Source organism: Thunnus albacares, chromosome 15 (genome assembly GCF_914725855.1).
Source record: "Thunnus albacares chromosome 15, fThuAlb1.1, whole genome shotgun sequence".
NCBI classification, from domain to species: Eukaryota; Metazoa; Chordata; class Actinopteri; order Scombriformes; family Scombridae; genus Thunnus; species Thunnus albacares.
This window is the reverse complement of record NC_058120.1, coordinates 19,477,836-19,504,566: the sequence shown is the minus strand read 5'-3', so window position 1 is coordinate 19,504,566 and position 26,731 is coordinate 19,477,836. Positions and strand designations below refer to the sequence as shown.

Here is a 26,731-nt window from a genome sequence, read left to right as displayed (position 1 = left end):
CAGTTAAATTGTTATTATTTATTTATTATTACATTGTAATAATTATTGTTATTAACAATTTCTCACCAATTTTTTGACCCATTTCAGAGATGTTTTACTACCTTTTTAATTTAATAAAAACAACGCATTTAAAATCATTCTACAGTGCCGTCAGTCAATCACATCCACCACAAGTGGGGTGACAAACTCAGAGTGCCTGACACCCAGAGTGAAGGACGGTGCTTTGGGAAGGTGCACATGAAACTTCTCTGGACTGTACGTGCCTGGGCCAGGAATAACAGAGGAACAATTTGGCTTCTTAGTCCTCCTTTGCATGGAGAAGCAGGGCTGACGCTGGCGGTAAATGTCCGGGTTGGTGCTATTGTATTTTCCTGGTCCGGGGCTCTTGGAGAGGTCTTCAGAGGGAGCTCCGACCTTCCTCCGGCCTGAGAAGCTGTAGCTGGCACTGGAGGGTTTGTGGGGAACCTGACAGCCCAGCACATTAGGAAGAATGTAGCTGATGGGGTGAAGAAGACAATGTTTAGGTTGAGCTTCAGAGACTTTGATCTCAGATTTAAAGGATAAGGTTGGCCTGTCTGTCTGTCGGCCTGTAGGTCAATCCACCTCTTTGGTCCAGACCAACATATTTCAACAACTATTCGATGGATTGCCATGAAACTTTGTACAGACATCCATGGTGCCCTTACAATATATCCTAATGACTGCAATGATCACCTGATTTCTCCTCACTCCACCATGACGTTGACATTTGTGGTTTTGACTGACATGTCTTGAAACTATTGGATAGATTGCCATGAAATAACTTAAAATAACTTAAACCAAAAACCAAGAAAAAGGGTTTTTTTGAGAAACTCTTTTTGAGTGTGTTTAATTTAAAAAAGCAGCCCATTCTTTCCTCTGAAGACATAAACAGGTTACAAAACTATATTTTGATTTCTTTAAAAGCTAAATGACATCCCTAAACAGCTGAGCACTGTAATTTTTAGAAAAAGTTACTCAAATAGGAGTAAGTAGTGCATTTCTTAGGAAACTTTTTTTCAGCAGTGGATGAATACACATTTGGTGTACCAGTGAATATTTACAGCAGCACGCGATTTACTGTATATGGGATTGACTCAAAATAAATGACAGTGCCCATGTTCATTACAATAAGACAACATGTCATCTCATGTATGTGTTTTTAATAGTTTTGAGCTCTATGGCACAATGCAATGAGCTACAGTCTATCAGGCTTTAGCCATACAGGTAATACTTATTAGTAGCAGGTTCAGTTCAGTGTTGGATTTTGCTTTTCTGTGGGATTTGTTGACAGTAAGAAAAATATAGAATATCACCAGCAGTATCTTTTAATCTGTATGTCCTTCTGCCTTCACCTGTTGGGTGCTGGTACAGCATCCACAGAGCGATATCTGGTGCGTGTGCTGATGGTGTAGGATGGTGGTCTGCGGTGAGAGTTGAGCGGTGGAGCCTTCTCTGGGCTGTAGGCACCTGGCCCTGGAGTCTGGAAGGGCTCACCTACAAGCATAAATTGGTTAGGACAATTCTTATTTTCTTTTATTGTCTTTTCTGTATTACCTCTATCACCTGTGCGCCTCCCTCTGCCCAAAATGGAGTAAGATGGGGTGTCTATTCGGCCAAATCGGGTGACTTTGGCATCAATGTGGTACCTTGGTCCTGGGCTGGAGTCCACAGAGACCACTACAGAAAATAAAATAACACAAAGATTCATCCAAAGACACCTTTTGACCTCATGAAATGCTCTGAATCAATTCTAGAAATGTATTTAACACAATAAAGTTACTGTAACATGAACTCTTTATGAACTCTGTAAGTAAAAACTGGGCCACTGCAACCAATATAACAGATAAAAGATGCAGACTATAAGATTTACATGTGATTTGGTTTGCAAGAACTCACTGGCACTGCTCATACGGCTGTGGAAAGTGTAGGCGGGGCTGCTGGGCTTGGTGAAGTCATGGTTGATGTAGCCAACTGTAGAGGGCAGAGCGTATCGTCCAGGGCCCGGGCCTGACATTGAGAGGAGGACGATGAGGACGGTGATGAAGATGATGCAACAGATTCAGCTCTAAGCAGCAGTATAGCACACCCACCGCTCTTTGACTCGGACTGTATTGTCTCTGATGATTTCCATATGCAGCTCTTTGACTTGTTTTCTATGGTTTTGCATTTTAACGCTCTTCCTCTGCTTGTTTGGGAATGGATTTTAAACAATGTAGAAATGCCAAAAAATGTATGGAGCAATAACTGTAAAATGCAGTGAGAGATTTCACAGCAAAACCACTATAATACGGTCCATGTGTATGTGCAGACACATACACACACACACACACACACACAGACAGAGGCATATACACACTTCTTATACTGACCTCTTTCTCTAGCAGAGATAATTGGCCGTTTCTTCACCACCTCCTCCATACTCCGCCAGCCTCTTTCTTCCTTCTTCTTTGTCCTCTTCTCCTCCTCTTTGGCTCCTCTGTCACTTTGGACACATCCTTTTCTTGTGTGTCTCTCTCCAGGTGATCCAGGTCTCCCAGGCTGAATTATACATGACCGCAAGGTGAAGAAATCCAATCTTGACCCTGGCAGGGTACGGCCCAACCTGCTCTCCACCTCCTTTAGCCAAGGTCCCTTCAGGACAAAAAGGCTTTCATAGCCGGGACCAAAAAAGTCAGCTCTGTCAGGGCTCAAAAGAGGAGAAGCAGTGTTGAATCAGAACAAAATTAGCACTAAAGAGGCCTCTGTACAGCTAATAATGCATTAAACGTATAGATTTGGATGTAAAATGCTTTTTTGAAGGAAAAATTATCTTGAGCGGTAAACCACTGCAATATAAATCATATCAGTAACTTGTAATGTAGTTCATTTGTCATCCTATTCCAAGGCGTTAGGTTACCGAACTGCTGAATGTGCAGTGAACCTCTCAGCTACATGTACGTGTGCTGTAACTAATAGCATCTCAGTGCACATGCTATTAAAAATGAAGGAACTTACACTGAGCTTCTGTTGCAGGTGAATATTTGACAAGTTCAACATTGCTGGTAATGAAAAAGATGGACTGGTGAGTATAAAAACTTGACCAGCGTTGTGTATTATTTTACTTTGTAAATGTAATAATGTATGTATGTTTATTCACTTCCACATAATCAATGAAAAGCTGTAGCTACGCTCTTGATAAAAACTAAAACATCACATCCTAACAACAAAACTTCAACTTCTGGGATTGTGAGAATTTTGGGACTTAAAAAATTGGGCTACAGCCAGCTTTAACTGCTAGTTTAGCACCCAGGCAGCATCTGAAAAGTGTCAACTGTGGCAGAAAAGCCCTGAGGAGGATTAACTTTTGGCAAAGACAGAGTCATTTACTTTCCAGTGCCCTCTTGCACTCCCATTCTACTAATTCTACCCCCAAACACAGAGGTAACTAAAGCCTTTAGAGCGGAGCAATGACCAAGACAAAACCCCACACGTGTTAAATATTAAGCACCAGTGACTTGGAGTGGCCACCAACTCAGTAACAAGACTCTGCTCTGTCACCAGCGGGAGATGAAGTCGCTACACGGCTAGACAGGAAACACATCCACCATCTTAAGTTTTCCTGTTTCCCAGTGAGACAAAGCAGTGTGTGAAAAGATGTTACTCATTATGAAGAGACTGGGATGCAGGTTCATTAGGGAGATTATTTGTCAGAGATATCAGCTTTTTATTGCCCCTGATTATGTTTTCATTCCTGTTTGTGTGTTTTTCTGTTAGTTAGAAGGAATGCCGTCACAGATTTCAATTACATTTGTTGGAAAGTTGTCATTGACCCAGGAAGACCTTATTAGATTTAGATGCATATAATGTCACCATGTGGTCGGCACATTTTGTTTCATGTTTTGCTATAAATGCTGAATTGTGAGGTAGAAGGATTCTTTGGTTCTCACCCATTTTTATGAACTGATCTTTTTTTGTTGTAAAACACTTTTATCATCATTCCTTGAAATGTCAGCAACATTTTGGATGATCTGATATTCCATATGCTGTTCATTAAGGCTAACTGGGTGCCAAATTATTGTGCTACTTTTGTATTATTGCCCAAAACTCTTTAACACATTTGACGATTGTACCCAAATTAAGACGACATGTGCATGATCATGTGCAAAATTTGGTCAACATTTGATCACTAAAAATTTATCCACAATTTATCCCTAATCTCTAATATTCCCCAAAGATTACCATGATTGCTTTTCACTATGTGTATTTTGACACATTAAAATAATACATTTTGAGGATTCTGTAGCTTTGGCAGACAAATGAGCTGTCTGGATTTTTAAACTGGTTGTACTAACTTCTCTATCTGCTGTTGACTGCTAAAGTGTGTGCTAAAAGGCAGAGAGCAACAGTGACACCCTGATTCAATGGACTATCAGGGAATGATTAAAGCTTAAACAGAAAATTATTATTAATACTATTAGCAATGACTGTTCAAATGTGTATTTTCTGGCCTTTTCAGGGACATCTTTGGCTTTAAAACATGCCATCCTTCGACTCTACTGTATTGTTGACATAGATAAAGACATTTAGTCACTTTCATAAATAGATAAAGAGTTAATACAGAATATTAAATACAGTAAATTACTAATGAAACTTTCCATCTTTCTCTCTGATTTGAGAGGAGATTGATACTGTAGTATTGCTCTACATCTGTTTTTGCTTATTTTGGGGTGATATGAAGTGAAAATGCTCTTTTCTATCCATATTATAATATTTGTTCTTATTGTCCACATAAATTTCTGTTTGGAAACATTTCTCTTTTGACAATCTGACCCAAACTATCATGTGTGTTAGCGGTGCTCTGCTACTCTGTGTTGCATACAACTCAATCCCAAACTGTGTTTCTGAAAACATTTTTATAGGACAACATTTAGAGATCGATAACAACTTCAGTCATTGATATTTCTTTACTAACTAAACATAACTTAAGAAATAAAACATAACTTTATACAGTTTTAAATATGCTGGTACAATTCAGTACAAAAATAAAGGCAGTGAAACGTCTCCATACACAAACACCATCATGTCATCAGTCACTGTCACTCAGAAACACGTGAATCCTGGGTGAACCAGTTTGGCACATAATCCACTTATATAACAAAGCATGAATTAGAAATACTGTATGATAATTTGTTATTTTTGTAAATCAGGCCCACAGTGAAAGATAAAGCTTTGATTGGAGTATCCACTGACGTTGAACAGCCACTAGATGGTGCTTTGGATCCACAGGAGAAACCCAAAAAATGTCACAGAATACTTTTAGGTGCTTCGGCAACACTTCTGGTTGGTTTGAATCATTGTGCACATTTAGAGTAGGTACACAGCCATGTCAAAAATCTTTACTGATGTCCGAGTTAGTCATGCTACAATGTCCTTTTTGAGCAGAGTAGGCCACATGGTCTCTTTCTAGCCATGCAAAGATACCAGGTTGATTAGTCCATTATTCTTCTCTGTCCTTCCAGGTTGCACCTTTTCAGGCAAATCAGTGCTCATGTTGACTGGAAAAGATGCATAAAGGAAGGAAATCCCACAGTTTCTCTTTGAATGGCTGGTGTCTCCACAAATTGTCCAGAGCAAAATTATAATTCCCATATACGAACACAATCTCTCTTTCTCATTTCTCATACACACATAGACAAAAACACAAATCACACCCACTCAGTTCTTTTCTTGACTTGGTTTCTGCTTGTAAAAGCAGCCTGTGCTATGATTTATCCCCTTGGAGAACCTAAATTAAAAGACAAAATCTGTTAAAAATCAGCTTTTGCAAAACAGAATGTTTTTACTTTGAGCATCTGTGTGTGCAGTACATCTCTGTGTGCATGATTAGATATGAATGCATATGTCTGCGTGTGCATGCTTCATCCCTGCATTAGTGATGCTTACCTACCTGGTTGCGTGCTTTATGGGATTTCTGCATCAGCACTCTCCACTGGTCGTACAGCTTCATGGACATGCTGCTGCAGCCGTAGGCGTGTTTCCGCACCCAGCCGAAGAACTGCTTCAGCTCCCTGCGCAGGGTGGAGTTGGAGTCCCCGCTGGATTTGGAGTCACAGGAGCCCGACATCAGCCGCTCTGCATGAAAGGAAAAGAGGGTGGGAGGGAGAGAGAGAGGAGAATGAGTTGGGGTGGCTTTGGCACTCTGCAATGAAACATATCAGCAGAAAGTGAGAAAGATGAGAAATACAGACAGGAGCAGAATTAGAGGAAAAAAAGTAAAGAAAGAAGAAGTGAGAAATTACCCAAGTATGTGTAGTGTCCCGTATGAGTGTGCCAGGATTACAGCAGATATTAACAGGAGGTTTTGGCTCTGAATGCCTCTCAAAGTAATCTAAACAGTTTCATTTGCAAAAATTCCCTCCTCGAGAGTGGGAAACCCTTAGAGAAAAACTCAAGTTTTTGTAAACCACATCTTATTTCCATAGTTGCAGCTGTCAGTCCAATCAGTTATGATAGTATTTTACTCAACAATTTCATGATAACTCTGGGGAAGCAACAATCACTGGTAGCTCAACATTACATAATCAAAGCTTGATATAGTTTGGTTTGGAAGTGATTTGATTTGTTTCATCATCCATGAGTAAAACTGCCAATATAATACAAAACAGGCTTGTAGATCCAAGAAGGTGAAAACAGCACCACCATCTTTCTCTTCTTTGAGGCTTCCAGCAGCGGGGGAGAACTGTGGGACGTGTGGTACACCGTGATATAAAACAAATTTTAGTGGTACAAATTGCCTCCTAAAATGGACCGAAATGTTCCCAAAAAGTGAGATCAAGAGCAAAAAAAGCCCTCTGAGTAAATTTCTTGCTGTGTGTGTGTGTGTGTGTGTGTGTATGAGTGTGCGCTCACCACTGTGGGGTGTGGATGCAGCGGTAGGATGGCTCCACTCGCTCCAGATTCCGGCTTTGCGAGAGCCGTAGATGCCCACAGGGTTACAGCGGACCTGGATAAAATACATCATTAGTTCTGAAACACAGATCAAATCTGACGTATACCAACGTACACTTTGATACATGTACACACACACACATACCTGGACAAAATACACCGTTCCAGGTCTCAGTCCTGCCAATCTACAAGAAGTCTGGTTCCCAACGTCATCCATCACCTACAAGAATAAAAAAAAGACACACAAACACTGAAAGGTTGAGCGCCAGAGGTCTGACCGCAGTATTAAATACCAATGGGCATAAACTAAAACACAGCGCAGAATCAAGATGTAGAAAACAAAACCACAAACCATGTACAGACCTAAACATGCATGCACACCACATTGTTTAGTGGCTCCTGATCAGCATGTTTATGAAAATATTTTAATGTTACCCTCTGGGTAAAATCTGCACTCTATTATTTATGACAAAGCCAGATATGCTGAAACACACATACACACAGGAGCGTGAGCAGGTACTCAAACATGGATACAGGAAAAATAAAGACAGAGGGAAAGGAACGCACACTCTGAAGTTAATAATCTTGTCTAATAGTCCCCACTTTCTCTCTGGCATTCAGTCTGTAAACACTTGTTAAGAAGGACTAAAACAGAAAACAGATCATGGAAATTACAGGCATCAGAGGGCTAATGATGTGACGTGGGGAAGCCAAATCAGCACAAGTTACCGCTGAACGTCTTTACAGCCATATTGAAGACATTAACAGCTGAGATGTATCCCTCCATTCCTTAGCATGACCTCATGATTAGGGCCGGTTCAGAGGGAAATGGCATTTGTTTTCACCACCAAACCCTTGAAGCCACTTGGATTTAAGTCTCCTCTCTACTCCTTTCGAAGCAGTCTCATCCCTCTGCCGCCTCTCCACTCCCCTTCTTTTCTTTTTCCATTTTGCGAGCAAAGACTTGCTTATATTACATCTGTGTAATTCCCCCTTAATTATCAGAGAATCTTCACTCTTACCCAGAGGACTCAAATGAAGTCCGGGAAGTAACATCTGCACTGCTGAAGGTCTCACACTGTATTTTTCAGTCATTAAAAGTTTGGAATGAGGTATAGACAGTGGCTCTGGCCTGTGTTTTTCTCCGGATCAAAACCTGACTTCTAGATTTATCACTGGTGATAGTTTTTGAGCGGCTCAACTATTAACTCATCTGGCAAAGGAGGCCTCAATCAGAGTAGATTAGAGGTGATTACGGCATTAGGATGAGAAACAGCTGGGACAGTGTTAGAGTGATATATCTGTTCGTGTGTAAGAGACAAAGAGAGAGGATTTATAGGATTTATGTCCTTATAACTGTGTGTCCTTGTCCTTTACCTTCCAGTCTTGGCTGTCCTCCAGTCTGTAGCGGATCTGGTATTTGGCCTGAAACAGGAAGTCTTTGAGAGCTGGAGGAGCCTCCCAGCGAACGCTCAGCTGGTCCTCTAACTGCCCGACGCGACTCACACTCACACCTGACGGAGGGTCCGTGGTCACTGGAGGAAGAGGAGTTGGAAGGGGTAATTAAATAAGAACATCCTATCTAGAGCTAGAACAATGCAAAAGTGCCAAAAAATTCAACTTGTTCCAGCTTCTCGAATGTGAATTTGCTGGTTTTCTTTGTCTTCTATGATAGTAAACTTAATATCTTGGGTATTGGACTGTTAGTTGGACAAAACAAGCAATTTTAAATGTCACCTTGGGCTCTGGGAAACCCTATATTTTGCCTGTATTTTACATTTTATAGACCAACCAAATTGATCAATTCAAATCAAGTTTGTGCCCTCTCATTTGACACTTTTGCACCAATGATAACATTCAATTCAGAGCTGTAGGCTATTTCCTGCATCACAAGCTGCTTGCAAAATTTTCAAAAGTGTGAAGGCTTGATTATTTAAGAAAATATGGAATAATAACAAATATGTCATGTATAAGTATAGAAAAGTTAACATAATATGAAAACTTTTGTTTCTGGTGGTGCATTGTAGCTAAAAGTCAAGCAAGCAATTAGATACTGAATGTCACTTCCTGTTGCCATTTTTTTTTCTTTGAAAGAATACAATCAAACCTTGTTAAACCATAAATTACCATATCTTCTTCCAGTCTTCAAAGCAGCATTACTTTAACTATTTGACCCACTTAGGGGCAGCAGAACAAGCTGTAAACACAATGCTGTGTTTATGTTAGCAAGTTGTTACGGGTAAAATGTTAGCTAACAGTTGTGTATTAAGAGACACGGAGCAACACTAGCATTCATTTGGAGTTGTCCAATATTCACTCTCCTTTTAGCCTTGTTTTGGTCGGCACCAACTCTTGAAGACAATATCTGGCTCTTTAGATATTTAACCCTCCATATTCACAAGTTAGTAACTTTGTCTGTTGTTTGGTGCTAGGTGAGTTGTAACAGCAAAGCTGTGGGCTGTAAAACCAAAACAACCAGCTGAAAGACACTAGCTGGGAGCAGTAATTCTCTGTGGGTTGGTTACTTTAAAACAGTGCTTTCAAATTACATGTAAAAATTGGAAAGTATTTATCAGAGCAGCTTTAAGGATTTCAGAAATGTCTTCAAAAAAGAGTGAGAGCGTTTCCACACAGAAAAAACAGTGGCTTGTAGATGTGACTCTTATGTAATAATCATAGCAAAATCCCAAATGTAAAAACAACGATGTCATGAGAGGCATAAATTGGGGTATTTTTAAATTTATTGCATCCATTAACAAGTTTATTTCTATCCTAACAACTTACTGATTGACTTCTGGTGGACAGATGGCCCAGATTATTGTTTTGAGCCATGACTCCAAAAATTCATCGCTTAGGGGCTTCTTTCTACATGTCTGGGTTATGTTCGCAGGGTCGAGAAATCCATTTGATTCAAATTTAAAGTGGTAGGAGTGATGTCTCTATGTGTAACAGCACATTGAAGGATTGTTTAGCATTGGCAGAGGTTTGAAGTCTCTCGAGTGCTTTTCAGTTTCTGGAGAGATGACTTGTGTGAGCAGGGAGCTTTTTCATCTGACAACAATTATCTTTTTGACAAACAAACATGCGGTGACAGGCCATTATTTTAACTTTACTCGCGTTTTCGGCTTCAGTTCCTTTTCATAATGTCATCCCCTACCGATAAATAAACAAGACGACTCGGGTGGAGAGAAGAAGGTGGGAAAGAGGGGAAAAGTTGGGAGTTGACACGAGGGTTTTAGAGAATTAGTTTCTGTAAAACCATGATCATCCTTTTAGAAAAAAAAGACATCACAAAAGTGGAAACTAAAATTAACAAACTGAAGGTTTTAAAGCTTTGGTAAAACAGTACAGTGGAGGCAGTAATTGCTCAAACCAATGAGTATTGGACATGTGAAATGAGATTGGAGAAAAAAACGTATTTTTCTCAGACGCCCGCTCTTCTTTTTCGCATTAATATGGGGAATTATATCGGGGTGTTTTTGAATTATTTTATGTTGGTTCAGCTAGCAAAAACAATCATTTCAGGATTAAAGGATTAAAACAGTACAGAAGCCAAAAACAACAGTGGTTGCATTAATATCATTTCAAGACCTTAAATAAATTTATTTCTTTATTTAACGATAACGAAGCCATTAATCATCTCATTTTCACAAGTAAACAAAACGTTGTTTTGTCGGGACAACAAGATAATTATCCTGTTATCTTGCGAAAACAAATATTGTTATTTTGAGATAACAAGATATTTTATCATGTAGTTCTTGTTATCCCCAGATAATGAGATAATGAACTTGTGATCCCACGAGAACGGATAAACGGATAAACAGATAAATCTTCTTGGCTTCCATAGAATGGTTAAAGAGGAAAAGGAGAATTTTTAAAATAGTACTTGTCATAACGATGAGAGCGAATGTGGTATTTTTATACATTAAAAAGTCAAGACATGACAAATTACTACTGTAATAAATTAATGTTATGTAATTTCTCAACATATCCTCATCTCAGGGCAAGACACCAATACAAGTTGCCTCTAGTCTCTTGTTTCAGAAGGCTCCCCGTGACTGAGGAATGCAGAAAACTGTAGGTGTTTTCTGCCTCGCCTTCATAACTGATTGGACATGACCGTAGACATGAGTGACTCACAGCGCTCAGCGCAGGTGTGGTTGCTGTGTTTTAAAAACTGCTGCTGTTGTAATAACTGCTTGAAATGAAAAGAACGGCCAGGACAACCTGAGCGAAACAAAAAACGCACGCACAAATCCAGAAACCGCCCACACTCTGACTGCCTCTCTGTTTCTATACTGTTACAAGGCCCTGCCCTGCCCTCAAGGTATGTAAACAGGTGTGTGTGTGTCTGTGCGTGCGTGCATACATTAGGGAACGGAAAGGGATTACATTTTGATGGACGCTTGTTTCCGTGCCAGTGACGCGTTCGCCTCTGAAACTCTATATGGTGTTTCTCTCGGTAAATTTCCCCGAAACAGGAGTGTGTTAGGAGTGAACAAGGTGAGGACTTCCAAGCTAATCACGTTGTATTATTTCAGGTCCAAGCCTCAAAAGCCCAAACTCCTCGGGCCTCGGGGGTCTGCTGCCGGCTCGGAGACAGGATTAGGTTAGAGGATCAGTCTGGAACATTCCGACACGACATAAAAGGGGGTTAGTGAGTGTTTTTAATGCGTGTGTTTGAGTGTGTCCAGTGAGCATGAGTAAAAAGAAAATGAGCTCACCGTAAGAGAGGGCGTTTTCATTTGTCCCACACCTACGCCTGTCCAGGTGTGTGCATACATGTGTCTATGAGTGAGTGTGCGTTTTTTTTTTTTGAAGGATAATGAGAAAAGAGAAGAATTTGGTCTTGTTGCATGCTCCGTTTGCTTAAATCGCACTAAGCTAGGCAACGGACCACATAACAAAGCTTTAAAAGGGAACGCCGCTCAGTTCCTATCAGTGTGAAGCCGGATGAGTACTTGTGAACAACTTTCTCTGAAAGCCAGAAGCCACAGAACTCAAGCCAATGTCCTGTCCGTAGGAATAAAAAAGATGAATGTATAAAGCGATGTGATATTCTTCATCAACATTTTAATACTATCCATTTGAGGCTAAACCTGAACTCATAAAGCTGAAGGTTAATTCGATAAATGGGGGATAAATGAGGTAGAAATGAACGCCTTAACATACAGTTTGCCCCCTTCGCCCCTTAAGTAGCTTTAAGATTGAAAAGAATAATCTTATTGCACACTATTGGACATTATCATATGCTGTGTACAGTATTCTGCATCAGTGAAACATTCAAAACCAAGACTCAAGGTTTTTTGTGGCTGCATTATTTCATCAAAATGATGAAATAGTCTAGATGTCTTAATTTATACACCTTTCCAAGTGCAGTGGCAGCTTGACATAACTGGTATGTTTGGAAACTTTGAGATCTCCACTAGAATTTAAGATAAATTTTGATGGGTTTTTGGTTTTGTAGGCTGCAAAGTGAGAGGTTTAAGAGGTTAAGAAAACAAAGTGTCTTTCTTTCTGTCTAAAGCAAAGAAGTTTTATCTCTTCAGTAGTGCATTATATTAACTGTCTGCCAATTTATTTGAGTATTTGAATTCAGAGTAAATTTATTCGCTGTATAGTGCCCTCAAAATTTCCACCATAGAACAAAAAAAAGAAGTGTAAGAGCCATAATAAGAATAGATGAGATGTCTTTTGTGATTTAGTGCTCATGTTAATACGGTAGTAGCGAAAATGTTTACAGTTTAACAGTCTGTGGAGCAAGACAGTTTTTTGACTGCTGAGCCAAGTTGAGCAGAAACACAATATATCATTATTTGTTCTAAGTCAACCTTTTAAATGGAGTTACTGCCTCTGAAGATTCATTTCACGTCAAGTTTATTGCCCATACACATACTGTAACAGTAGCGGTAATTTGGATGAGAGGACAGAGAGAAAATTGCCTCTACAAGAGGTGTCCGTGGCATTTATACATTTTCTGCTAATAATCCCACAATGCAATGTGCTGCATTTCATAGATGCGAAAATTAACGTTGAGCGTCTCTACAGCTGTCAGTGAAATGATGATGATTAAAAAGTGTCGGAAATCTCAATGTGCTGCTCACTATTGATTGTAGACCTTTTTCACAGAAGACATTTTGACTTGTCATTGCAGGAAAAGTACAGGTGCAACGTTAACGATGGCTCAGTTCCATTCACGTGTCCAAGGAAGCCATAAACCATCGTGCACTGCACCATCATAAATATTATTAATTGCACCTTTGCTCTTCCTGTTTTGACTTCAAAATGTCTGCTGGAAAAAGGTAACTTATACTGGCAGTAGTGATTGAGTGACACGGCAGTGTGTTGGACACCGCTTCCAATTCATTTCTATGAAAGTTGCTCGATGGGTGCATATACTGAAAATGTTTTTCCAACTTAAACGGGCTTCCAAGAAGTAGTTATAGCACATTAATCCTTTGAAACTTGTCAATTTTACATTTCTGTTTGTGTATGAATTAAACAAACACAATATAATGTGTTATTCAGTAAGCTAGTAGATCCAGGCTAGACGTTGACCCCAGTTTCCACTCTTTATGCTAAGCTAAGCTAATCGCCTCCCTGCTCTAGCTCCAAAGTAAACGTAGAGACATGAAAGTGGTATAAATCTTCGCATCAAACTCTTGGCAAGAAAGCAAATAAGTGCATTCCTGCAACGTCCACGGTTCAACTCCCAGGTGGGGGACTTTTGTTGCATGTCATACCCCTCTTTCCCTCTCTGTGTTTTCTGTTTCTCTCTACGCTGACTGTCAAATAAAGGCAAAAAGCCAAAAAAATCCTTTAGAAAAAAAAAAGATTAAGAAGTCAATTCCCAGCTGCATTTAAAGACGCCAGTGAGTTTAATCAGAATGAACATAACCATTTTAGCAGGCTAATATCCTTTTAGCCTGGATTGAAGTTGCTTTCCTCTACAGATACATAAAACAGATCAGATTTTACTTGAATTTTACATATCTGTCATTTTGTTTAGTTATTGTTTGTTGGTACTGATTTTCATGGGGTTTTTTTCCTTTTGGTGTAGGTTTTTTATGGTTTTTTTGTTGTTGTTATTGTGTAATTTATATAGTTTGACCCTTTAATTTTAAAATCAGTTCACTTATTTGCTGATGTGTATGTTTGTTTTGCCTTTTCTTGTTCTATTCATAGCGTGTGATTTTAAAGTGCGGCTTATTTTTAGTATTTTATGTGGACCACAGGAGACACTTTGTGGAAGTTAACAAGGATTCGGATAAAGAATAAATAATCTGAGAGGAGAAATTTATAAAATCCCTCATTTGTGGAGCTTCTCACAAGTTGTAGACAACCTGTGATGAGAGTCGCAGGAAGACATTGCTTCATTTTTTGAGGTCACAAGCGTAAAAGGTTTGGAAGCCATTGTCCTAGATTACAGCCTGAGGGTCCACTGACACTGAGATCTAAGCTCTGAAACAACAGTTAAAGTAAGCGGGTCAAAGTTCGCTTCTTCTCATACTCACCCACGTCTAGGATGTCCAGGGTGATGACATCAGAGGTAGCCCGGCCCAGCTGGTTGGAGGCCTCCACCCAGATCTCGTAGGGCGTGAAGAGGTGCAGGTCCCGGGTGATGCTGCAGGAGTAGGGCTGCGTATGAGTGTAATCCTCACATTCCTTCTCCTTACCATACCACCTGTGAGGAAAACAGGGAATATTGAAATAACTCTGAACAGCCTTCAACAACACATTTGATAAATACACATTGTATTATGTGTCATGTGTTACGTTTATCTGGCACCAGCGGCTTTACTAAGTCTTTATTTACACTAAGCTGACTGCAATAAGAAATCTCCATGCAGCTGACATACCCGTGGGCACTGCATGTCAAGTCATTTCCCTCTTGGTGTTTTTAAATTGCTGATTTAATCATAAAAAAATGTGAATAGAGTTTTTACACCCCATCTGAAACTCATTTTCAAAAAAATATATCGCACTCATGAAATGTAACTTTCTACAGATGAGGAACTTTCACCCTCTGGCTACCGCTGCTATTTGTCTTAAAATACAGTCTGCCAAAGAGATAAGGTATTTTGTCTCGATTCCATCTCCACTTCAGCTTGTTTTAGGAGCTTTTTTGAAACATTTCAGTATCATAAAACTCCCGAAACTGCAGATCATGTCATATGACACTACACATCACACCAACACTATCAGGACATTTTAAATGTTAAATATGTTTGAAATTGGATCACCAAGCAGAGTCTTTGACCCTTTGAAGCTTGGTTTTCACTCCCCTCATTTACGAGGTTATGAGGTTACTATACAATTGTCTTGTCTTGTCAAAATCTATACTGTAATATAGTGTGAACCCCACAAAAAACCCAGATTTTAATGGATTTATGGATGTTAATCCTCTATTACTTAAAGAGTAAGTTCTGCTGATTCCACCAATACGAGTATAGTGTCTTATATGTGTGTTTTGATTTGAGTTATAACTCTGAGAAGAAGGGGTGTGATTTTTTTTCATGCACACTGCACCACTTGTGTTCAAAAGGTTTATCTTTTAACTTCAAGACAAAGCTGATTTTCAGATTAAATAGCGGATTGAATGACTTCTAACAGTGAATATGTTCTGCAGTGTGGTTGTAGTGAGTGTGTGCGTGTATATACCTGAGTTTGTACTTGAGTGTGTACTGTGTGCTAATGTTCGTCTCCCCCTTTCCTCCCGGAGCCCAGCTGCAAGTCAGGTCTTTGGTGTTCCTGGACCAGCAGGTCAGATTGACCGGCTTCTCTGGAGGCACTGGGACAGAAAGAGGAAGCATTGGGGGTGAGAGAAATGGGTGAAGAGAAGGGAGAGGAGAATAGGGAAAGGGGAGGGGGAGGAAGTGAGATGCAGGGTCAGTGAAGGTACAAAGTTACCTCCAGCCATTACTTCGGCCCCTTCCTCCTGAGTGTAATTCACCCACTAGTGATGTTCCTCAGAAATTGGTGTGTTTTTTTTTATTAATTGGTATGTGTCTGTGTGTGTGTGTGTGTGTGTGTGTGTGTGTGTGTGTGTGTGTGTGTGTGTGAGTGTGTGTGTGCGCATACTGTCTGATTTGGTCAGACTCCGGATCCCTGCCAACATTCCTCTTCTCTCAGAACACAGGGTGCTCAACACCAGTGTCGCACAAAGATTAGGATCCTGACTGCATCCCCTTGTGTGTGTGTGTGTGTGTGTGTCTGCAAGCATGTGTCTCTACGTGGTAAAGTTGTTTTTCTGTGTATGGGAACCGCCAGAAAAAGAGCATCAGGACAGCGTAAAACTGTGTTTGTGTGTGCGTACGTTCATGTGCTTCTATTTCTGTGAGGAACAATTCTTAATTTTAGACCTTCAAAAAGAGGACATCTTGGCTGCTCTTCACTTCAAAAACCTGGGGGAATAAAGGATAATTCCAGTTTATCACGACTTGGAGCTTGCTTTCGTAGATTTTGCCATCATTCCTATCTGTAATACGTGGCAAGGAACATGAGAGATTCAGGTTTTATCATTCAGGATTTACACAGAGCCACAGCTTAGCTAAATATTTGGATTTTGGAGGAGAAACAAAGGAAAACTGTAAAATTATTACCTGAATTGTCTGTTATGAACATTCATCATGGACATAATGGTTTAACTTTGATCTAACATACAATACTTGCTATAGTTGTATGTGTATACAGTTTTTCCTATGCAGTGAGGGTCAATTACAGACATTTCTGGTACACTGACCTTCAGTTTTGCCTCCAAATAAAGTGGTTTGGATATGTTGGCTAAATAAATGGCTTGTTATCTGACCACTGGTGTTTCTTGCCCTGCCAGACTTCATTTTCGCGATGTTCCCAGATTGCAGCAATTACTGTAGTGAGTACATATCATCATAGCCAATAGAGATGATGGCCAAAACCTACTAAAAAAAGGACCAAGCAGTAACAAAACAGAATTATCCTTTTTATGACATATAAAAATAATTTGCTTGGAATTGTAATTTGTCTCCACTCTGGTTTTCCACAAATACAGTTCAATATCTTGTTAAAAATTCTTAAAATTACATCTATTCCTTCTCTCTCTTTGAAAAATCCAGAATCTATGAACATACGAACTTTTCTACTAGACAGAAGATGTCCTCTACTTCAATATAGAGTCAATTCTCTGTGTATGTCCACTGGTGGCTTAAAATCTCCACATCACACTTCTATTAATTACATTTTGGACCACGAAAACTAGTTGTAATGTCACAAAATCCAGCTTGTATGTCTTAAACTCAGATTTAAGGTGAGAGAAACGTTCTACTTTCAGCAGATGAATGTGAAAACATCCTCCTAGTGTCAAACTCACATCATTCTGCACAGTGAAGCTCAAACATCCAACTAAAGTAACAATAACCAAAACACATTTTTGAGTGGAGGGGGATTTTGACGCTTTGTTTTAGTGTTCAGGCTAGAATTAGGTTCAGGTTGAGGTGAGGATTCTCCCTGAAGAAAATAAGGTTACTTAAAGATTGTCATAAGGCACCACGGTAAGAAGAAAAAGCCCACTGTAAAAAATTAAGAAACTGTTTAGGGGTAGTTGATGTATTATGTTAATGCTGGTCCTCATAAGCATAGAAGTACAAACACGTGTGTGTGTGTGTGTGTTAAATGTCAGACCCATGCCCTATGAGTGATAGTGCGAGTAATGGACCACACAGGTGGTCAAAGCGTCACACAGTGACACACACTCACGGAGGCCTCTCGCTGGCCTGAAGGCAAGAACACTAAACGTAAAATACAGCTACAACTGTGTAGGGACACTTAAAAATCTGCCCACTACTTCCTTGTTGTTTGCCTTTATTCCCATTTCCTCTCCACTCCTCTCACCTCAGTGCTGTACTCCTCCTCTCACTTCTCTCCTACGCTTTGTTTTTCCTGTAACACGCCTTTACTTCTACAATTCCTCACATTGATGCAGAGAGGCAAATGCAGATACCACACGTTTCCCCCAGAGAAAAAAAGTTATTTAAGGTTAAAAGGCATCTGAGACACCGAATAAAACATGAATGCAACCAAGCTCAAAAACCATATAGTATACTGAAACTTACTCCCAACGTAGAGGCAGGAGCCAGCCAAGATGTGTCCCTTGTGGTTGTGACAAACCAGGTTGTCACCGGAGGTTTGCCTGGAGGCGTTGAGTCCTGCCAGTGTCACACTGAGGTTGGTCGGGCTCAGCACTCGGTACAAGGAGCCGGGCAGTTGTTGACCATTCAGCGTCCAGAACAGAGAGCTTGCATGGACGCCGAGGTCGGGGTGGACCCAGCAGCTGGCAGTCAGGTTGGACCCCATGCGAAGGACGGGGTCCTGGGGGTAGATGACTGCTACATCTGGAGGAGGGCAGGAGGAGACGGATATTAGAGGATATCTCAAGGTGGTGATCAGTCCGAAGTTTAGGCTGATGGACAGAGGACTTAGGAAAAATAATCTGAAGAGATAAATTAACTATCTCTTTAAATACCCAAGGTTCAAATGATTGCATTCACAAGTTTAGAGATTAAACTATTCATGGATTAATTGATTTGTTGACTGACAGAAAATTAAACTGCAACATTTCTGATAATCACACAAATATGCCAAATATTTTCAGGTTCCAGCTTCTTAGATGTGAAAATTTGCAGCTTTTTTTTGTTTTATGTCACTTTAAATTAAATATCTTTGGATTTGGACAAACAAAACATCGTCTTGGGTTCTCAGAAATTATGATGACCCTTTTTCACTATTTTTTGACATTTTGACGCTTCCAAAAAATAATTAAAAGATTAATCAATGATGAAAATAGTCATTAGTCACAGACCTACATGAGTTACAATATGTTATGATTGATTTAACTTTTTAAATTTTTGATTTAAATCAAGAGACAAACATAAGTGAACATGGATGTCATGAAAAAAATGTGAATTCAGTCGTTTGTAGAATAATGGTGACCCGCAACTGATTCTGAAATCTCAGATGGTATTATATGGTACTATTTTGTGCTAAAGCATGCAAAAACTCTTTTTTTCTTGAAGCTAACCATTCAAAGGCGTTATGAGTTTATTTTTCCTTGTTGTTTTTCATCAGATCTTATTTGCTGTAGTTTTTAAACCTGTAAAACACTGGGTAAACTCCATAAGTGCTATTAATAATGATCATTTATTATCATTTCTCACAGCTGGGGAAGCTTTTGCTCTCATTAGTGGTGAGCAAAACATCAAAAGGATAAAAAAAAAGGAGAAAGGAATAAATAAAGCATAGGAGGAGAGAGGAGAGGAGTTTTTCATTTGCTTCGGATAGGATTTCAGAAAAATGTTGCCCACCTAAGTAGACATCGCTATGAAAACATGTAATGCGATTTCTATGAAGGAATGACTGAGCAGGGAGTGAGTGAGAGCGTCAACACTTTGTCAGACCACTACAAATCTGCGCCCGGGGCCACATCCAGTCAACTGCCATCCACCTCTGCTGACAGACACTGTGTGGTCCTTTATGGAGGAGCTGCCTTTGAAGAAGTTAATTCAGCTGTAACGCTTCACTAGTGTTAATATCATAACCCCAACTCCACACATTCATGCACACACATGAACGAAAACACAAGCACAAAGGCGAGTTGTCTTTGTCACTAGATATGGGGCGAAGTGCAGGGGGCCGTGATTAGTCAATAATATGCTGATCCAGCTGAATAACAATCATTGTTTATGTATTCCAGGCGCTGAGGATGGGACATTGCCCCGGAGCAGGGCTGTGAAGCCCTCCAGTGTACGGCCCTTCAAACACTCCAGCAATAGACACAATTACTGCTGTTTATTGCCCCTGCTCGACACGCTCACTGGAGGAAATGGCTTGTAAAATATTATTTGTTTGGAGAGGCTGAGGCTGCTTGAAGCACAGGGCAGGGGATGAGTTTAACCCTGTGATCATGGAGAATGGAACAGGTTACTGGGCAAGTTGAGATGGGAGCAATGGAAAAGGTTTCATTTCAAAAAAATGTCTCATTCTGATTTGTGGCTGATTTTAGGCTTTGCGCCGGACAGAAAACACTCTGTTCTTCATGCTGTCAGTCTTCAAAGGTACCTGATATCCCCGACTCTTTCTAAAGAGCTGTTTACTCCTCACTCATCCATGCAACAGGTCAAAGAAATCCTCTGTCTGCTCTACAATAGACATACATGTGGAACATTTTGAGGGGGCCAGTGTGGATGAGCCAAGTGGAAGAAGTCACGCAACATTTAGTGACAATGAACCGTGCAACGCCATCTGAAAGGAGATCATCGAGGAGACAGCAGCAGATTTGTTTTTTTGTTTTGTTTTTTTTTTAGATTTACATTTTAGGTATTTAACTGATGCTTTCATACAGAATGAGGAGAGATTATCTCGTCTAACGTCAAGTCACATCAGGGCAAGCACAGGCAGGACAAATATGAGAAGTTAATTTCAGGTTAAAAAGCTCTTTTTTCAAGCTTTTGCATGTTTTGGAGTCAGATATTTGATATTGAATGACAATTTCCAAGATAAAATTCTCTTAACATAAACCAAAACCTTTGTAGGAATATAAGATCCACTTAATTCTAATTACGTGTTTATGCCATACAAACATAGCTTTATTCCAGTGGCATCTGTAAACCATAGCACACTGAGTGAAGGGGAAGCACCATCCATTATTACAGCGAATAAAACAGTAATGACCAATAAGCAGCTATAATAAACAGCAGGGCGGCTTATGATCAAGGGCCATTGTCTTCTTCAAGCCCTTAAAACTATACTTTCTTTTATTAGCGCCTTTCAAACAGGATGAATAACAGGAGATCCTCAGTGAGGAGCTGCTCTTTGCCAGTGAGCTCACCATAAAAACTAATCCAGCCACTTAGCGGGTGGAAGCGGACATAACTTTGATTTATTTACGTTACTGTGCATTAAGCTGCCGGTTAACATTCTCCAAAACCCGAGCAAATGATGTCACTGTTTTGTTGCGGTCCGTAAAGCCCCCACGCTCTCCATGTGTTAAACGAATTATGGCCTGACTTGTTGAAATTCAGCCTCCTGGGAGCTGCAGCTCGCTGTGCAGGGATACAACAGATACACTTCACCGGGAGCTCATCAATAACCAGAGCTGTCAAGTGGACACGTTTTAATGTGTCCAGAAAGCTGATTGGATCCGGTATGTGTCCCACAAGCAAGTGAGCCTTATATAAGGCAACCTTGGAAAGAATCTGTGGAATCGGTGTTATTAAGTGTTATCCAATGAAAGATTGTCTGTATTTACATGTGTCTTATGTCGTTTTTATCCTCATATGGAAACATGTATTTGTGCTCCTTTTTAGTGAGATTTTAGTGAGATTTTATTATTTTTATACCCTTTAATATCACTATAACAATCCTATACTATTCGATGTCTGTAGTGTACAGTAAGTTTGCATTGACTACCTTTCTAAATTGTGTTGTACTGTTGTGATGATCCATTTCTGCAGCTGTTTTATCTTTAAAAAAATCTTCCATACCAGAGCAGGACACTGTCACACAGAGCTGTTTACAGTAAGATCTTTGGGTGACACATGGATTAAACCGATCTCAGTGGACCAAAGAAAAGCCATCGACCCCATACCAAAACTCCTTTTCCAAGCGAGACCACGTCTTTGCGCATCGATGGACATCTGTGTGTAACTTACGTGTGGACAAGGACAGCACGCCGGGAGTGTGCAGCATGAGGAAAATCAAGCAGATATCCAAGGCGGCTTTCATTTTCCCCCAGTTCGTTTGATCTCTGTCTTGATTCCTCGTCCTCGTGTTGTTGTGATGTCGCTTCTGTCGATCTTGGATGGAAATTACGCACAGTGGAAAGAGGAAAAATAGTACGGGTTCAAGTTGAATGCTCCGGATTTTATTAACAAGACAACCCTGTGGAGTAAAGGGGCGCACTAGAAAAAGTGCGACCCAGTGGAAAAAGTCACCCTCTGAGAACCCATAAGACAACTCGTCTTTAGCAAAGGCTAAAACAATGAGTATATCACGTCCTGCGCGCAGTCTTTTCCCTTCTTAATGCTTTCTGCAGCTAAATCATACACAAGTTCATACTTTTTAAGCCCCTCCTCTCTCTCTCTTCCTACACAGTCGCCAGTCATTTCCCCCTCTTTCCGTCCTTTCACTGCTCCTTTTTTTTCAGTCTCTCCCCCCTTCAGTGATGGGTAGGAGAGTCAGAGCCATTCACTTTCACTGAATCACTCTGTCTCTGTTACTTTCCATGCCTCAGGTCCCTGCTTTACAATATTTCACCATAGGAGGCTGTTGAGTCACTGAGTCTTACAAGAAAGGTCACCAAATCCAAAAATGTCCTTTTCTTTGTTTCTTTTTGTATTTCTTTGTCTACAGAGACTGTGGGAAATATCCTGTTTTTCAATTAAAGAAAATCTCTTTATACCCTCTTGAATCACCAGTTTTCTCTTAATCTTGTAAGTTATGGCTAAGGCATAATAGATAATGACAGGACTGTATTATACTGTATTATAGGTTACTGTAGCCCTAATATCCTATAATGCTTAAATCTCTTAAAAGAATCTGATGACCCTCAAGATGTCATCTTTCTCCACACATATCGGGGAGGATGGGATTATAATTGCATTTTTAAATAAATAAAATTATCTGTGATTTAAGAAATAGTCACTGGATCAGAAAATAGTTTCATGTGTTTTCTGACCCTTGCAATTGTTTTTATAGTTTTTTCAATTAATTGAAATTGGCTTTAGAGAAAGTTAACCTTCCTTATTGTAAGATTTCACATAAAACATGGTCCTGTGGTCAGTTGTAAGTGGGTCCATGTTAAAGAGGTACTGCAGCAATTTAGTGTTGTACTTCAATATAGTTTGGGGACTTGCAAGAGACAGATTATAAAATCTTTTTTTAAAAATGGTCAAAATTGATGCAGTAGAGGCTGAGATATGACTTTAGTCCTTAAAAACACTGGATCCTACATTGCCCATAATGACTTTCCCTACTGGTATAGCCACATCTTTCAAACCAGTTTGCAAAGCAGGGTTTATGTTATACATTTGTATGCTCCGAGCCCAAACTGAAGTGAGTAGTGTTGTCACTTGCATTATTTTGTCAGACTTGGCAAAGACCTGACTTGACATCAGACATTATACAACAGTTACAAGCTGAGTAGTATTAATCATGGCTGGTAAACTGATCTTCATATTTAAAATTGGTGGAGTGTCCCTTTAAAGAAAGGTGTTTTTGCTGCCTTCTTGTATTAACATAAACAATGATGTCACAGGGCTGTTTGGTTTGCGTTCAGTCCTACTGTAGTCATAATGCACAACAGGTCGGTCACCACTAAGTATGAATCAAGACACAAGTCTTGGTTTATCTAATATTATTTAAAACAACCTTTAAGTTTTACTTTTACATGTAATATTAGGAAAAGAGGAGGTGTGACTAACATTAACAATGACTCTGCTCTATTCAAGTGTCCCAGTAAGCCATGACAGTGTGACAGAGTCAGCGTGCACAATACCAGAACTCTGAAACTGATGCAACTAAATGGAATTCAGCCATCACTAATTTTGTTATTTACACCTGTGCTTTTCCAGTTGTGACATGCCAAAATATCTCCCGGGGTTTAAGGCCTATCAGAGGATGAAACACCTTGAGGAAGCTTGCAAATATTTGTCCAGGCAACTAGGACAAATCACAAATCTGGAAAATGTCACACTGCCAAAAGCCTTTAAAGTGCCAAAAGGTAAATGAGAGAAAAATATTCCAAAATTCATCATAAATGTGAATTGCATTATTTCATCATAAAACAACATCCATAACAACACACTCTCCAAATGTCAAAGACAATATAGGGGAGATAGATGCATCAAGACCAAAATTTACCATATAAATTAATGTATGTACAGTATATTTTTAAGTTTTCTGTTTTCAAGTCTCAAAAATACTACAACAATCGGTGTACCCAAATCAGGTTTGTTTTAAAGTTTTGTCCTTAATAAAAATGTAATTTCTGTTTGGATAAATTGAAGCATAATGGGTAAAACCTTCCAAATTTTAAACTGACAGAAACCAAGGAGCAAAATCTGTTTTTGCCTGTAGCCACTTGATAGATCTTTTTGAGGAGTGATATGATTACATATGTAACAGCCATCTTTTTCTCAGATATAGAGATCACATTATACATTGCCCAGTCAGCATTGAGCATTAAATAAAAGCCCATAGATAGACATCTACAGAACAAGAAGGCGGAAATTTTTTTCCACAAAGGAAAAGTTGCCCTTGGGCACAGTTTTGGTATCAACTGAGTGAAAGCTACACAGGATCTCAGTGGGAGTCCTCTGACGCAGGAATCCACCGAGTCTGTCACCAGCGGCTATAATGGACTCTGGAGACAAGCAGAGAGCGGAAATGCACTCACAATAGGTCACATTTGGGAATAAGAAATCCACATTTTGGCCCCAGAGTCTGTCTGGAGAACAGAAACTCTGTTCATGTTCATCACCTAAATGGGCGCCGTGACTAATGTTTGACTAATGGTGGCCGAAGACACACACAAGTTAGTCCTGGTCGTTTTCCTCTGGTTGGACCAGCAGTGAGTCAGCAGGAGTCCAGGCAGAGCATGAGCTTAACAGCCATGAAGACCTTTGGGTACCCACAATGTCCCCCTTTCTCTTCGCTCAGAGGGGACTCTTGTTCATGGGGTAGTTCCCACTCGTGCCCTGTGGTGACTGTCCAGGAACTGTGAAAAGAATTTCGTGACACGGCTTGGCTGTTGTGTCACTTTCCGGTCATTTCTCCCAGACGCCCATTCACAGTGTCATGGTTAGAATAGTAGATTTATGACAGGCGTCTTCGCTCTGTCAATGAAAATGTTGTGTCACTGTCTCAACTCGTGTGTTCTATGCTGCTATTGTCTTCCTTGTTTATGCCACCCACACACACATCTCTTGCATTTACACATTATAAACAAACTCTTATTAATGTTTGCACACAAAATCCCACATTTGCATTTTCCTGCACAAATGCGTGCCATAGTTCCATTTAAATACCACATCTTCCAACCAGACAGTCAGTAATCCGAAACACCGCAGAGAGCAGAAGACAAAGTGTTGAGAGGCAGAGAAACTCAGTAAAGATGGTGACAAAGAGTGAGACAGTGAGAGTTAAAAAGATCAAGAGAGCATTTAAACCAGTGCTGAAGTTAGACAAGGAAGCCTGCCTTGTAATAATGCCAGTCATGTGAGGACAACAGGCTTACATCTTTTTCGCTGGAACCACAACATGAGAACACAGGCTCACTGTAAACCAATGTCATATGTTAGACAGGCTGGTTCTCTGTGGAAAGCTGATGAGACTCCATCTCAAAAGCACCTTTTTAGCAGCATAGTGCTATGTATGTATGGCATTGTCAGTTTGTCAGTCCACCACTTTGGTGTAGACTGAAATATCTCAACAACTACTGAAGAGATATAGGTACGGAGATTCAAGTTCCCCAGAGGATAAATTCCTAATTACTTTATTGATCACCTGACTCTTCATCTAGTGCCACCAGCAGGTAAAAGTTTCCATTAATCCAGTGAAATATCCCTAGATATCTACTAGATCTACTAGATGGATTGGCACAAAATTTGGTACACATTCATGCATCCCAGATGATTTATCCTACTTATTGTGGTGATCCCCTGACTTCTCTTCCTTTAAGTGAAATGTCTTGACAACTTTTGAATGAAATGCCACAAAATTTGACATCCATGTTCTCCTCAGGATGAATAGAAATAACTTTTTCATCATCACGTCAAAATTTTATTTTACAATAATAATAACTTTATTTTTATAGCACTTTACAAAGCAATAATTACAAAGTGCTTCACAGAGTATTGGAGCCAGAAGCTTATATAAAATGTAGAATAAAATAAAACAAATTAAAATGAACAAACAAACAAACAAAACCACTCAAAATCCAAGCACAATAAATATGAAATAAGTTAACAGCAGACTATAGATTGAGAACAGGAAAAAGCCTGTCTGTATGAGTGTATTTTAAGAAGGGACTTGAAGATTGAAACCGAGGTGGTGAGCCTAAGTTCTTCTGGTAAGGCAGTCCAGAGTCGAGGGGTCTTGACAGCAAAGGCTCTGTCACCTCTAGTTACCAACCTTGATCTGGGAACAGCTGAGAGAAATTGTAGTCTGAAGAAGACTTCAGACTACAATTTGGTTCATAAGGGGTGAGGAGTTCAGAGATGTTTTTTGGAGCAAGACCCCGTTTAGCCTTGAACACAATTAGTAACATTTTTAAAATGATTCTAAAATGAACAGGTAGCCAGCGAAGAGAGGCCAAGATAGGGGTGATGTGATCACACTTCTTTGAATTAGTTAAAATCCTCACTGCTGCATTCTGGACCAGCAGCAGATGGGAAAGAGAACTTTGGTTCAAGCAAGAGTACATCGAATTACAATAGTCCAACCATGACGAGATAAAAGCATGGATGACCTTCTCCAGGTCAGCAAACGATAAAAAATTCTGTATTTTTCTGACATTTCTTAAATGAAAAAAGTAGGACTACACCGTTATCTGACTTGGGCATCAAAGCAAAGGTCAGAGTCAAAAAGCACACCTGAGTTTCTAGCAACAGGTTCAACATGTAATGACAGACTGCCAAGCTTATTGTGGATCAACTCAAGAGAGTTGGTGAGCCAAATAAAACAATCTTCGATTTGCTCTCATTTAACTGGAGGAAATTGTTGGACATCCAACACTTAATCTCACTAAGGC

The 26,731-nt window shown here is 39.9% G+C and overlaps 2 protein-coding genes across 3 annotated transcripts; both read right to left on the bottom strand.

Annotated features, from left to right (window-relative positions):
* Positions 1 to 150: 150 nt before the first annotated feature.
* odf3l2a (outer dense fiber of sperm tails 3-like 2a) lies at positions 151 to 2,439 on the bottom strand. The gene is made up of 5 exons (XM_044376091.1): positions 2,391 to 2,439; positions 1,918 to 2,028; positions 1,585 to 1,698; positions 1,374 to 1,515; positions 151 to 496 (listed from the first exon to the last, which is right to left on the bottom strand). The coding sequence occupies exons 1-5, from the start codon at positions 2,437 to 2,439 to the stop codon at positions 151 to 153; spliced, it is 762 nt and encodes a 253-aa protein (XP_044232026.1).
* A 2,488-nt stretch (positions 2,440 to 4,927) lies between these two features.
* On the bottom strand, positions 4,928 to 22,084 carry crlf1a (cytokine receptor-like factor 1a). Of its 2 annotated transcripts, none has more exons than XM_044376108.1 (9): positions 21,633 to 22,084; positions 18,039 to 18,317; positions 15,610 to 15,739; positions 14,463 to 14,632; positions 8,326 to 8,483; positions 7,094 to 7,168; positions 6,910 to 7,003; positions 5,944 to 6,132; positions 4,928 to 5,785 (listed from the first exon to the last, which is right to left on the bottom strand). In XM_044376108.1, the coding sequence occupies exons 1-9, from the start codon at positions 21,703 to 21,705 to the stop codon at positions 5,769 to 5,771; spliced, it is 1,185 nt and encodes a 394-aa protein (XP_044232043.1). In that variant the 5' UTR covers positions 21,706 to 22,084; the 3' UTR covers positions 4,928 to 5,768. The 2 variants fall into 2 exon arrangements, with proteins under 2 accessions (XP_044232043.1, XP_044232042.1); XM_044376107.1 differs by having other exon boundaries at positions 5,948 to 6,132.
* Between the last annotated feature and the right edge of the window lie 4,647 nt (positions 22,085 to 26,731).